The sequence below is a fragment of the Acromyrmex echinatior genome, chromosome 1 (assembly GCF_024713525.1).
Source record: "Acromyrmex echinatior isolate Ae372 chromosome 1, ASM2471352v2, whole genome shotgun sequence".
NCBI lineage: Eukaryota > Metazoa > Arthropoda > Insecta > Hymenoptera > Formicidae > Acromyrmex > Acromyrmex echinatior.
Window position 1 is genome coordinate 292,253 of NC_141852.1, and position 15,473 is coordinate 307,725.

At 29.3% G+C, this 15,473-nt stretch overlaps 2 protein-coding genes across 3 annotated transcripts in view; one reads left to right on the forward strand and one right to left on the reverse strand.

Moving 5' to 3' along the window:
* LOC105148513 (Protein kinase C delta) overlaps positions 1-7,762 on the forward strand; it is a 49,519-nt gene extending 41,757 nt beyond the window's left edge. For both annotated transcript variants that reach the window (XM_087403962.1, XM_087403965.1), the window contains 3 exons: positions 6,419-6,913; positions 7,015-7,269; positions 7,345-7,762. In XM_087403962.1, coding sequence (XP_087260088.1) covers positions 6,419-6,913; positions 7,015-7,269; positions 7,345-7,551 — 957 coding nt within the window. In that variant the 3' untranslated portion in view covers positions 7,552-7,762. The remainder of the gene's footprint in view (positions 1-6,418; positions 6,914-7,014; positions 7,270-7,344) is intronic.
* The window catches only part of LOC147910745 (histone-lysine N-methyltransferase SETMAR-like), a 90,457-nt gene that overhangs the window by 67,908 nt on the left and 7,076 nt on the right, over positions 1-15,473 (reverse strand). The gene's annotated exons all lie outside the window — the stretch shown is intronic.

Genomic DNA, 15,473 nt, shown 5'->3' on the forward strand with positions numbered 1-15,473 from the left:
TCGTATACGAAAAACTAAAGGAAATACTATAATATACTATACGGTTCTATTCGTATACGGTTCTTTTCAAGAATAGGAGCCCTGAGCAGCAGACACAAGACATCGAAGATTAGATTATGCTATATATATGGTTATATATGAACATATATAATCAGATCTTCGTAGATATGTACAGTCATATCTGAATATATCTGACCAGATATAATTTCGGCTGTGTTCCAAAATATATTGCCAGTACTGAAAATCTATAATGTACGTAACATATAGATTTTCAGCACTGGCAATAAATTTTAAAACACAGCCTTGGAGCTCATCTGCCGAGATATGTTTGATGGCCTATTTTACATCGTGCATTTGATACCCCTGATGAAAAAATTTCGCTGAAATTATTCCACATTTGGAACATTTTACCGAAATTGCCGAAAATTTGCTAAAATTTCACTGAAAGTGAATTTTTTAGTTAATATTAAAAAATCGCTGAAATCAAACTGTTTCTTTGAAATTTCTCTGAAATTTTTGCCGAAATTTCTTTGAAATTTTGCTGAAAATGAATTTTTCAGTTAAAAAACACTAAAATTAAATTGAAATTTTTCCGAGATGCTGAAATTTAGCAAGAATAAATGTTCCAAAACATGAAACAATTTCGACGAAATTTTCAGGGACACATACTAACTAGTAACTTTCTATTCTTTCCATTAAAATGATTACTTAAATATACATATCATGTATATGTTTACACGTATCGCGGAAATTAAGATAATTCAATAGAAAGTTACAAATTAATACTTGTATTAAGTACACGATCCACAATGTAAATTGAGCCACTAGGCAATAATTTGATCCGGTAAGATTTAGTTCTTTTTTTTCAGATTACTTTTCGAAATAATGGATGCTTTCCAATTGCTTAACACATCTTAACACAAACGTAGGAATGCACAAAGTATAATATTGTGCACGATTCACTTGGAACAGAATGTGTACGGTTGAAATTCGTTTCGGATCTTAGATTAAATGTAGCTTTTTCTGTATTAAAAAGTAAAAGTGCCGGCCACTCCACATCTTCCAACCTCATTTATAGCCGCCGCAGCAACATGTAATTGTTACAACACAGCCCTCAACTGAGTACAGGGTCCTTATTCTTGAAAAGTATCGCATACGTAAAACTAAGGAAATACTATAGTATGCGATACTTGTCAAGACTAAGGCCCCAGAGTATCGAGCATATAACTTTTTTTCTAAAATGGAAACATGAAAAGTGAAAAATGTTATGTATATATGCACGTATAGGTACACACATCATACAAAAAAATTTTACTTTTTACGTTTTCATCTTAGGGAAAGATACATAATCGATATTCTGATGTGTAGTGTTGTGTCGACGATAATGGACAATTAGGACTCTATTCTTGAAAAGTATCGTATATGAAAAACTAGAGAAATATTATACTATTACATATACTATAGCATTTCCCTAGTTTTTTGTATGCGATACTTTTCAAGAATAGGTCCTTAGAACGCAACTTGTGTCGCCGTATTCATGAAACCGTATGTCTAGGGATATTGCAATTGGAAAGCATCCAATCTTGGATGTTTTCAAACAAGGTGAAAATTACAAAAGCTACAAATTTACTAGGTGTTGATCAATAAAATAATCAGTATTTTAGTAAATTCGCTCACTTTTATAATTTTCATTCAAGATACAGAATCGACACTCTCATACTCACTCTTATAGTCACTTGTTTTAAGTGACCGAAAATGTTTTCTCGGCAATTTCGGCCGCTCAGTGCAGCCCATCAATAAGAGGCGGTGAACATTCTAAATAACATATAAGTATATTTTAATAAATTGTAGTAATAGTGTTCTCCTCCCATTAATCCAGAATAGTATAAATCGTGTTAAAACGCAACAGTTTACGAGATATTTAATTGTTTACGATTTTTCATGCGCGTTATATTATAGTATATCCCTCCTTCATAAACTCGAATAACAAGAATAGTTCAGTAGAAGTATAATTTTACCAGAAAAAAATTATAAACCATTTCTTTTCATAAAAGTCTTGAAAAATCAGAAAAGAAATGTGCATGTTTGAAATTCGATACTTGTGAAAAAAATATGTGAAAAAAATCAAATAGTTGCAAAAAGCACGTTTTTCGCTTATAAGACGAAAAATATTGATATAGAAAAAAATTTGATGTAAAAAATGTAAGTATTCGAAATACCTATAAAATGAGACGTGGAACATTAAAATCTATCTATTAGTTCAATAGAAAAAAAATAAAAAACACCGAAAAAGTTTTTTTTTCACTCACTTTCTGTTTATTGAGATTTAAACGCAAAGCTTTGAAATTCTCGTAAAATGTAGCCCTCGTAAATCTAGTCCTAAACAAGCCTGAAATGTAGTTTTTGCGAAAAGCCATTTGTTCACTAAAAATCTGTCTACAGAAAACTTAATTTCTTCATCTTTGAACAGACAATTTACAGGGATGATTCTTCTTCTTCAAGAGTTGCACTATCACTTACACTTAATAACAGAACGATTTTTTGTAGTTAAATTATTATAAAACGACTTTAAAAAGTGAGTACCTTTTTTTGTAAAAAAAATGTATAAAAATGTATAAAAAAATGAAATAATTTCGTTAATATATTATATATCATATCAAATAACAGTGAAGCATTTAGAATCTAACATTTTTCTACGAATTTAAAAAAAATTATTAAGAGCTGAGATAACAATTTTTTTTTTAAATCATCGTGGCTCTAATTTTTAAGATTAAGAGTTTCGTCTGACACAATTTGTCAAGGAAGAATTGAATTTGCTGTTAAAAAAATCTCGAATTGTAATAATGAAATTTTTATTTTAAAAAATATTTATTTCTCGAATTTTTATTTTTTCGGTTTATTACTAAAAAATCACGTTTGAGTATAGAATGCATGGCTAATTAACAAATTTAAGCACACATTAGCTATGTTTCTTTATTTAATATGCTGTAAAAAGTGTCCAATTGGATAATTAAATTATTAAATGCGTACGGAATTATCAGTACAAAATTGTTTTTATGAATTTAATTGCAGATGCAAATATGATATATGTAAATATCATTATCAAATAATTAATAAGTATATATATCAAATAATTAATAAGTAATTTGCCAAATGTTAGCGTAACTGTTAAAGATATAACTAACTTTCGCAAATATAAAAGTAAATTAGTGTTACATGAAAAATATATTTTACAATTATATTTAACAGTTACACTAACATTTACACTAACATGGCAAATTATTAATTAATTAATTGTAAATAATTAATTGTTTACATATGTCATATTTGCATCTGCAATTACATTCACAAAAACAATTTTGTACTGATAATTCCGTACATTAATTATCTAATTGGACACTTTTTACAACATATTAAATAAAGAAACATAACTAAGGTGACTTAAATTTGTTAATCAGACATGCACTCCATACTCAAACGTGATTTTTTAGTAATAAACCAAAAAAATAAAAATTCAAGAAACAAAAAACTAAAAATTTCATGGTTACAATTGCTTTGCAAAACATTTGGTTAAGCTATTTGTTTATATCTCATCGAGCTACCCCAGATAAAAAAATCAGATTTCCACGTCAATTTATTGCTGAGAAAATGTAAATTTAACAGATTTTAATGCACGAAATCAAATACGCACGAATTGCCGAGCGGCGCGAATCATCCCCACTCGACTGCTTTCCTCACTCCGCCTGGCGCACTGCCTCGCTCGCGTTCTTCAACTTTTTCGAATGGTTTTAAACAAATTTTTTCGGCATCAAGAAATTCGAGAATTTTTCAACAGCAAATTCAAATTCTTCTTTGACAAATTGATGTCAGATGGAACTCTAAATCTAAAAAATTAGAACCACATGATTTTTTGGAAAAAAAAAATTATTATCTCGGCTCCTAATAATCGGAAGGTAATTTTTTTTTAAATTCATAGAAAAATGTCAGATGTCGAAAAATGTCAGATCACACACGGCTATTTGTATATAATACACATGATATAATACACATTAACGGAATTATTTCCATTTTTTTATATGAAAAAAGATATTTTACTTTTTAAAATCACTTTTTAAAGTCGTTTTATAATAATTTAACTGCAAAAATTCATTTTGTTATTAAGTGTACATGATAGTATAATTTTGGAAAAGAAAAATCACTTCTGTAAATTGTTGTGCGGCTGCTCAAAGATGAAGAAATTAAGTTTTTCGCATACAAGTTTTTAATGAATAAATGATTTTTTGCAAAAACTAATGAACATTTCAGGCTTGTTTAGGACTAGATTTATGAGGGCTACATTTTACGAGAATTTCAAAGCATTGCGTTTAAATCTCAATAAACAGAAAGCGAGTGAAAAAAGATCTTTTTCGGTGTTTTTTATTTTTTTCTACTGAAAACTACTAATAGATCGATTTTAATGTTCCACGTCTCATTTTGTAGTTATTTTGAATACCTACATTTTTTATACTGAATTTTTTTCTATACAATCAATATCGTTTCATAAGCGAAAAACATGCTTTTTGCAACTATTCGATTTTTTTTCGCATATTTTCTTCACAAGTCTCAAACATACGCATTTCTTTTCTAATGGCCTTTCGAGACTTTTGTGAAAAGAAATAGTTTAAAATTTTTTTTGGTAAAATTGTACTTCTATTAAACTATTCTTACTATTCGAATATTAGAAGGAGTTTATGAAGGAGAGGTACTATAATATAACGCGCATAAAAAATCGTAAACAATTAAATATCTCGTAACTGTTGCATTTTAATATGATTTATACTATTCTGGATTAATGGGAGGGATACACTATTACTACAATTTATTACAACTTACATGTTATTTAGGATGCCCTCCCCCCCCCCCTTATTCATGCCTTGGGCCATTGAGCGGCCGAAATTGCAGACAAAGCATTTTCAGTCGCTTAAAACAAGTGACTAGTATGAGAAAGAGTTTGCTGTCTCGTTCACTCTTGGCATGCGAGCATACGGACATGGACTCGTGCTTGTTTGTGCGTTACAACGCCGCACCACGATAAATAACTGAACTTATAGGCGTGGAAAAGTGATGTTTTGACTACAAAATTCATGTTGCGTGCCATTTTGTTATTAATTGAAAATGTGACTTGTCTCGTACTTATCAAAGTAGTAATTATCGATGAAAACTAACTATCTTGAAATTTTATGTAAAAATATATTTTACTCGTTTCAACATCGGATCGTGTTCTGCCCGAATATAGGCTCACTTTACGTGCCTTTTACGACTATTTACTGATTGTCAAGGGAGGAGAGCATAGTTTTCATCGATTTTTACAACTGTTTTAAAGTGATTTTGTCATTTCATTTCATCCAAATTGTCTTTATTTAAAAATGGCACGTAACATAAATTAACATGTTGTTCCTCACTTCTGCCATAATTCTCATCTCACGATTCCAACATGGCCGCCGCGATTAGTCAGAAGCCTTAAAATTGTGATTTCAGTGTTATCGTCAAAGTTTAATTATCAACAGAGATGATAACTGCAGAGAAAAAAATTGTAATTTTTCGGCAAAAATTATAATATATAGGATATTATAGCTTTACAATTATTCATATTTATTTATTATTTATATAATAAAAAATCATGAATTTAATGAAGCCTGAATTCCAATGAGATTGCTGTTTTACGGAATATGTATAAACGTATATTATAGTATTTCCTTAATTTTTTTATACGTATCTTTTCAAAAATAGGGGCCCTGAATGCACCCATTGATATTATTCTGATATAGTAAGATAAAATTTTCTACTTTTAGTTTTTGAAAAATATAAAAAAAAATAAAATGAATCAAACGAAATGTGAGATTGTGATACCAAATAACATCAAAATTGTTGAAAAGTTCTTTTATAAAATCATATCTTTTTTAATATTATGTATATTTTTCTTAATAAGAAATATAATGAATTGATTTTATAATTTTTATAAATTAGAACTAAAGGATCTATCTCTGATTTAATAAATTTAAGTTTGTAAAAAATCATAATGTTATCAAATGTTATTATAGCAATCAAAATAATAAAAAATTAATTTTTTTTATTATTAAAATAGAAAAAAAAAGGTATTCGAAAAAAATATATCAATTAAAGTATAGCTAATTATATAAGAAAAAAAATGATTTGTTATATTGACTCAATGATAAGAAAAAAGATATATAAAAGGTAAATATTTTTTATAGTAATTTCCTATTTAATAAATAAGTAATTTTACTTCATAATTTCGCAACTATATCGTCTTTCTTAATAGGATATCAAGATATCTGTTTAGTTATATTTCTGTTAAAGAAATAAAATTGTTTATAAAATAAACTGAAATGCTATAATGAATTCTAATTCTATTTCGTAGGTCTTGGGTAAAGGCAGCTTCGGTAAAGTATTGCTGGCGGAATTACGTGGCACGGACTGTGTGTACGCAGTTAAATGTTTAAAGAAAGATGTGGTTCTCGAGGATGACGATGTCGAATGCACATTAATTGAAAGGAAGGTCCTCACGCTGGCGACTAGACATCCGTATCTTTGTCACTTGTTTTGCACTTTCCAGACTGATTCGCATCTCTTTTTTGTTATGGAATATCTCAATGGAGGTGATCTAATGTTTCACATACAGAAGTCTGGCCGATTTTCTGAGGTGCGTGCACGTTTTTATGCTGCCGAGATCTGGTCTGGATTGAATTTTCTACATAAGAAGGGTATTGTTTATCGGGATCTCAAACTTGACAATGTGCTACTCGATTTCGAGGGTCATATTAGAATCGCGGACTTTGGCATGTGTAAACTTCAGATCTTCTTAGATAGAACGGCCGATACGTTCTGTGGTACGCCAGATTACATGGCGCCAGAGGTATATCATAATTCTCTTTAAATTTTTATTTCGCTCTATGTTTTCATTAAAATATCATTAATTATTTAATGATAAAATTATGTAATGATTCATTTTTCCAGATAATAAAAGGACTTAAGTATAATCAAGCTGTGGATTGGTGGTCGTACGGTGTTCTGTTGTATGAAATGCTCACTGGTCAATCACCATTTTCTGGATGCGATGAGGACGAGTTGTTTTGGAGCATTTGTAATGAACGGCCGTTTATACCTCGATATTTAAGTCAAGAAGCTACCGAAATACTTATCTATTTGTTAGAGAAAGATTCTGGAAAGAGGCTACCTGCTCACGAAATCGCTGTGCATGCTTTTTTTCAGGTATAAATTACTATAATTTTTTAAATGGCAATAATATATCATGTATAGCAGTCAAATAACATTTTGATTTCATAGCATTTGCCTTGGGATCGATTAGAAAGAAGGCAATTAGAACCACCGTTTAAGCCCGCACTTGATCATACTTTGGATACGAAATACTTTGATACAGCATTCACGACTGAACGTCCAAGGCTTACGCCAGTGCCTGAGCAGATTTTGACTTCGATGGATCAAGGTGTTTTCCGCGGATTCTCTTATACAAATCCGAACGCGACCGATTGACGTAAGACAGCTGAATGGGAAGCGTGAACATTAGTTGTTAACGATATTTCCAATTTTTTGTGCCATCCAACAAAAAAAATACATATCGTATTCTTGTCGGTTAACATAAAATCAATGTTCGCTTTGTATTTTTGAAGTAGTAACGATATTATACAATGTTAATACATATGTAAATCGCATCTTAAAAATATATTTGTGTGAACGATATGAATTACAGAGAGAAAATCGTGCAAGACATGTAATGTCTCTTCTCTCAAAATATAATACAATATAATACAAATATATGTACATATAAAAATATATATACATATACAAGATGTTCAATAATGACTATATAATCTCTCGTTAGCAGGTAGACTAAACTGAGTCGAAAAGTCTTCTACTATTTTGCAGTTTTCGTAATTTTTTTTAATTACTCAATGAACAAAATATCTAAAATCGACGTAGAAGACGACTTTGAGATAGCTTTAAAAGCTCTTAAAAAAATATCTTTAAACTATTTCATAAAGAACTTCGAAAAATATCTTAAAGTTATCTTATGTGTTGATTTTATTCGCTTATTTGGCAATGTTTAAAAATTAAAATCTAGTTAACTATTGCAAAAATTGTAAAATGATAAAGAACTTTTTAACTCAGTTAGTTTGTTCTACCTACTCACAAGAGATTATGCAGTTATTATCGAACACTCTGTATGTACAGGTTGTCCCATTTTATCAATCGATCACCTCAATTCTATCTCTTGAACAGTGCATTTTAGCTTTTAAGGAAAAATGTATCAGACAAAAAGTTTTGGGACTTTGAGGGGAACGTAAGATGGTACCATTGATACCTTTGATGTTGTTGTCAAGGTGAGGCAAAGTCACTTTGAATGTTTTTAATGGAATTCCCCCATTTTTCATTCTTGCAACTTATCTTGAGAGCTTTCCAAAACACTATAATTAAGTTCATTTTCATTAAGTACTTTTTGACTTATAAAGCTTGCAAGTTACAGCATTGCCGGCATTAGCATTACGCAAGGTCCGACGACTAAAACCTCTTGAATGCTGATCATGTCATCCTGGATATCATTTATCAAGATTAAAGTCAATGAAGGTTGTATCTCTTATTTTCATTTTTACATAAAAATGAATTTTTAGCGTAAAATGAAAATAAAAGAAATAATCTCCAATGGTCTTGATTTTGACAAATGTTATCCAAGACATGATCCCGAACAACATTCAAGAGGTTTTAGCTGTCGGACACCTTGCATAATGCTAATACCAACAGTACTGTAACTTTTAAGCCTTGTAAGTCGAAAAGTACGTAATAAAAAATAACTTTATTGTTTTGAAAACCTCTTATCAACTATTAGATTGCCATCAAAAATAGAGTGTCCCATTAAAAAAAATTCATGTGACTTAACTTTAGCGACGCCATCCAAGGTCAAATCAATAATACCTTCTTATGTCCCCCTCCGAACCATACAACTTTTGTTTGAAACGTTTTTCCATATCTACCACAGTTTTCGAGAAATCTTAATGCATTATTTAAAATGAGACATCCTGTATATGTACATGCATATACTAGGAATCCCATAATATATGAAAGAATTTTCGTGTGCAGATAGAGAGAATTAGTGACAATAGGAGTAGAGCGGACTAAACTGAGTTGAAAAGTCCTGTACCATTTTATAATTTTCGCAATAGTTAACAAGATATTAATATCATTAATTATTATGAATCGAATATCGATCTTCAATCATTTTTTACTCAAATCCCTGATAGAAAAATTTCGCTGAAATTATTTCATGTTTTGGAACATTTTTCAGCAAAATTTCAATATTTTAGAAAAATTTAAGTTTAATTTCAGCAATTTTTAGTTTAAAAAATTCATTTTCAGCAAAATTTCAACAAAATTTCAAAGAACTTTTAGTAAAAATTTCAGAGAAATTCAATTTATTTTCGGAAAAATATCAGTGATTTTTGTATTAACTGAAAAATTCACTTTCAGTAAAATTTCAATAATTTTCAGCAATTTCACTAAAATGTTCCAAAACGCAGAATAATTTCAGCAAAATTTTTTCAGTAGGAGTGCTGTCTAACTTTAATTATTTAACTTTACAGAAAAACAGCATATTAAGGTTAAACTAAAATTTTATATGATCCGCCAAATGACGAAGGAAAAATGAAACAGGAACACGAGATATTTCAGAATCCGTTTTTATCTCAGATTGCAAAAACAAAATACATAAATGAACTTAACCGATTTGTCAACGCATCAAAAAACGGCGCGCGCAAACAAGACCATAAAAAAAATATATGATAGAGTGCAGACATTGGCCACTTGTATTTGTGAACGCACAGTATCATATAACCTTAGGTTATATCCACAAGAATATAAATAAACTTATGAATCAAATAGAACATAAAAATAACCTTTCTATACAAAAAAACCTTAACACAGCAAGTAACAAAAATTATTTATTTTCTTCTCATAGAGTTCTGAGAATTTTTTAGTATCGCATTTTCTCATGTTAGTAAAAATAGTTGCAATAAGAAAATGCAGTATTAAGTTGATAAAAAATTCTTAAAGCTCTTCTAGAGCTCTATGAGAAGAAAATAAACAATTTTGGTCGCTTGCTATTTTTTTTTAAGTTGATAGTACTTGAGTAAAAAGTGATTAAAAACCGATATACGATGATTTTTAGTAATTGATATCTTGTTAACTATTGCGAAAATAAATGGTAGAGGACTTTTCAACTCAATTTAGTCCGCTCTACCTCTATGCAAGAGTTTTATCGTTACTTAACATTCTTTATAAACTAAGTCAAAAAGTCTTCCTGCTTATTCACTGACTACATTTACACAGAACCCTTAACCGGGTTTAATAACATCTGCAGTTATGAAATTGGTCAATCACAAATTATTCCATTCTTCCAAGGAACAGCACATACTTCTATAAGTAGCTACTAACTTCACCTCCATGTTTGAAGACAGCACTTGGGCAGCGACATAGGCTTAGAATGTAAGAACCAATCAACTACAGTCGAATATTCCCCTGTTACAGTCGAACGACAGAGGAATGCTCGACTGTAGTTAATTGGTTCTTACATTTTAACCCAGTTTAAATCCTCTGTGGAAACTAGGCCATATGAGTTCTCTCGTTTACACATGTATAAATTATATATATAAATTATATGGATAAATTCACACGATACTTACAGACAGGGCATATACATACGCATAGGGGAATTAAAACAAAGACATCTCGAAATTAGGTTCATCTCTTTCTATCACATTGAGTCAGCAGTCTATTTATATAAGTCTGGGAACAGCTATGATTGGTCAACTTCATAATTACGGATGTTAAACCCGATTAAGTGTATAAGATCAATGATATTTAATCCTTCAGAACATATACTACTGGAAGGAGCATAGTTGAAGTCAAGAAGATTGTCAAGGATGGAAATAGAAAGTTGAGAAGATTGACAAGAATGGAAATAGAATGCGCCTAATCAGCAATGCATATGCTCCATATTGGTGCGCATGGGGGTCTGCGGGATGAAGAAAAGCAATGAAAAAAGGCGATTTCACTCCGTGCATATCAGTATGGAACATGCACATTGCTAATTGCATGCATTCTATCTCTATCCTTGTCAATCTTCTCGGCTTCAGCCGAATGTACAGGGATTATAGGCCTATGCTCCTTTCAATAGTATATGTTATAATAGTATTCTAAGTTTAACTCTTATAACACTGCTCAATTTGGTGTCTCATATTACTTATTTAAAATAGTTCAAAAAATAGTTCTAAAAATTCACAAACATACATTTGATTTTCTAGAACAAATGTTTAAACTTCATTTTGGAAAATAATGAAATGTAGTATAAGTTATCATTATCGAAAGACTCATAAGTCAGGAAAAAGTAAGAAATCGCTCGGTCACTAGATCCATGATAGTAAGGTACTAGTTGAATTCGAAAGCAAGCACAACTTCTAATTGGCCTAATTTACATCATGCACTTGATACGAGTACTAACTTTGACTAGTAACTTTGTACTGTCTTTTCTTAATTCTAACGATATATGCAGGACTTTATGTTATATGTTGAAATCTTAGATTAAAAAAGAACGTATAATCTGAAAGGAACTCAATTTCGTTCCTATATTCCTTTCCACGTCCTTATATCCTATTTTGCAACCGGACATTACACAATTTAGAATGACATTGCAATTGTTTTCCTATTTATCTTCAAAAATTATATATACTTTAAACATCCAGATTCATGATATTTTCGGAAATCGGAGATAAAAATGTTTTTTTCAGGAAGAAAGACTTTCCTTCCTGATTTCTTTCTTCTTATCGTATCTAATCTAATTACGGCGCACTCATTACGCGCAGAACTACAAAGTACACAAGTATTGTGAGGTGTCGAAAATCGAAACTTAAAGATCGACAGGAGTGATGGGCCAATTTCCGATTTGACTTTGGAGACCTCACGTAGTAGGACCTTAAAGCTCTGGATTCAGAGCTGCCAATTTCAGATAATACAATATCATCTCTATCTTATGTGGTTGTGTGTTCATATATGTACGAACACTAATATGATTCCTGTCGAGAGCGAACGAGACAACAAAAGAGAGCGAGAACCCGACGTTCTCGCTCTGGTCGCTGTACAAGCGAAGACCGAAAATGTTTTCTCAGCGATCTCGGTCGCTCGATGTGTATCAGTAAGGGCATTCGAGATAACATATAAGTTTTAATAAATTTTAGTAATCATATACCTTTCCCATTAATGTATAATAACAAAATTGGTTTCAAAACGCGATAACTTACAAGATATTAATTATTTACAATTTTCTGTGCGCGTTATATACCACGTTCATAAAGCAATATAAGAAGCATAATAAGAACTCTGCGTGGTCGTGCGCGTAAGATGCGAGATAAACTCTCAGTAAACTGGAGATCTTACATTCTGGAAATCCTACGTTTTTTTTCTTTTCTTTCACATATTTTTTCTAAAATAAAGTTATTAATAAACATATTAGGACGAACATTTTTATATAATTATTGAATTTATACGTACACTTTAAAAGTTTTAAACCAAACAACCAAAATATAGTCGAACAAAAACAAAATATAGTCAAAGAATGAATATAAATAAAATTACTGAAATCATATCAGAGGATACAATATAAATAAATAAATATGATAAATAAATTAAATCTTCATTGTGTCAGTGAGTAGTAAAAAATTCAAACTAAAACTACTCCTTTGTTCAAATGCAAAAAAAATTAAGTTAAATGAGTTAAAGTTTTTATAATTACGTTATATAAAATCAAATAATTGATGCACCTTAGCCAAAATTGAATGTCCTGAAGTACATCTATGTACATATTATATATAAAAAATAAATTAATTATAAGAAAATTCAATTTAATAATAACAGATTTTATGAAAAAATTATATTCAAATAGACCAAACAGTAAAAATGCTTCATGTCAGAATAATTCCAAATTAAGCTCTTAGGCCCAGTTGCATCAATATTACTTTGACTTTAAGCAAGGCTTAAAACTCTGACTCTGTTTCTTTTTCGCTTTAAAACGAGACAGACAGAGCTTTAAGTTTCGCTTAAAGTCAAAGTAATGTTGATGCAACGGGTCTTAGTGTTTTAGTAGTAAAATAAATAGAAGAGAGAGAGAGAAAGAGAGAGAGAGAGAGAGAATATGAATTTTACAATGAAAATAAATTCATTAGATGGAATGCTCGTTTTTTTTCAATATAATAATTCTAGCCCTGATTTTTATATTTTGTATTGCAATAAAGCGTCATGTATCTTCTTACAAGTGACACAGTGCAAGACAGTAATCATGTTATTCTTGTCGAATAACAAGGATGTAACGATACACTGTGTCACACCGTGTATCTACTCAAGATTTGGTATGAAAATCCTTTCTGGCTTTTTGTAGCAGAAAACAATAAGGAATAAGGCTAACAGGCGCCACTGCAAATTGTGAATTTTTGTATACAGGTATATACATATTTGCGTAAATGTTATTTTATAATTACGCATACATTGTAAATACACATGTACAAAAAAAATACTCTATGAACAAATTAATGTTTCTTAATAAATGTTTCGTAATAAATTAATAGTAGCAATATGATCTAATACTCCTATTAATATTTCAAACAATTAAGTACGATAGCGTATAATCAAGCTTTAAAGGAAATTATAATTATAGAGTATTAAATATTCATTTTGAAAGAATAAAAGGACGTTTCAGATTCTTCTACAGCAAATAAATTACTTTTTCATGACCATGATCTCCTCCGAATATATTAAAATATATTAAAATATTGATATTTTAAATATTCTTTATTTGTCTTTACAAAAAACTTAATAATTTTGTATATATACAAATTAATAAAACATCATAAAAGAATTTGTATAATTAATATGACTATTGAATTATTAATTTTTTAGTTGAATTAAAGTTTCTACCAGACAGATTAAACATCAATTGTTATAATTAGTCATTTAACAGATTACAAATTTACATATTTACATAATCAGTATTTGTAGTAATAATTATTTATTGTATTTTACACAATTATATTAATAAAATAAAGACGAGACAGTATACGCTAACATTTTTTAGAAAAATTAATAAATGAAAAACGCAATATAAAAAGTATTTTCTCTGACTAATGTTGTAACAAATAACGAAACTTGAAACGTAAAAATTGATAACTTTACTCTCCGACAGACGAAATATTTATAAAATATTTATAAATACTCGTAGGCGGACTAGCGAATAAAAACTCTTAAATCAATATTATATATTAAAATAATAAAATTATTGTCTCTTCTTCTGTGAGTCTTTTCTTAATTTTGATATAAAAATATAAATAAATATATTATAATATATAAAATAATAAAATTTTAAGATTAAATAAACTTTTTACCTCCAGTACCAACGTTAGTTTAATTTTAAGCGAAGCTTAAAACTCTCTTTGTTCCTGTCTCTTTTCGGTTTTAAAACAAGATAGAGTTTTAAATTTCGCTTAAAATCAAAGTAACATTGATGCAACCAGACCTTAGTGCATTAATGAAAAAAATATTTTTAATTAAAACCTCTTTTAATAATTTACTAATTTAACAATAACTTCTCTTCATATATTATATATCCAAATGTTGATTAATCAATTCAATGTTTAATTTAGTTTATACTGTGCTTTCATTGTAAAATATTAGCTTTTTATCTCGCTACACGTGCTTTTATTTATGTGTTGAGATAAAAAGCCACTCTCCTAATACTGAAATTATTTTCACAAACAGAACAACTTTGAAATAGAAATTGAAATTGACGAGTGCATTTGGAAAGACATCATCGCTATTTCTGTTATTTCATCTTCTGTTTATTAGTTGTAAAACAAGAATAATATATCAGGAAAGAGATAAAATAAAGTAGTTGATTTCATCATCTAATTTCATATATAACGTAATTATAAATATTATACTTTAACTCATGATTCCAATTTTTCTCGCTTTTCAACAAAGTGTAGATCTGATTTGAACTTTTTACTAACACTATTCACTAACACATAATAAAGATTTAATAAATTAATTTATGTATATTGTATCCAACCTCTAATATGGTTTTAGTAATTTTATCTACAATATATTCTTTCTAACGTTTGATTATATTTTGATTGTACGTTTAAAACTTTTAAAAGTACACAAATAAATTCAATAATTATAATATATAAAAATATGCTCGCCCTAATATGTTTATTAATAACTTTATTTCAGAAAAAATATATGAAAAAAAGAAAAAAATGATAGGATTAGAACGTAGGATCTTCAGCATGTTGATCTCGCACCTTACGCGACCACATAAAATTCTTACAAACTGTGTTTATAAACGCAGTATAATTCCC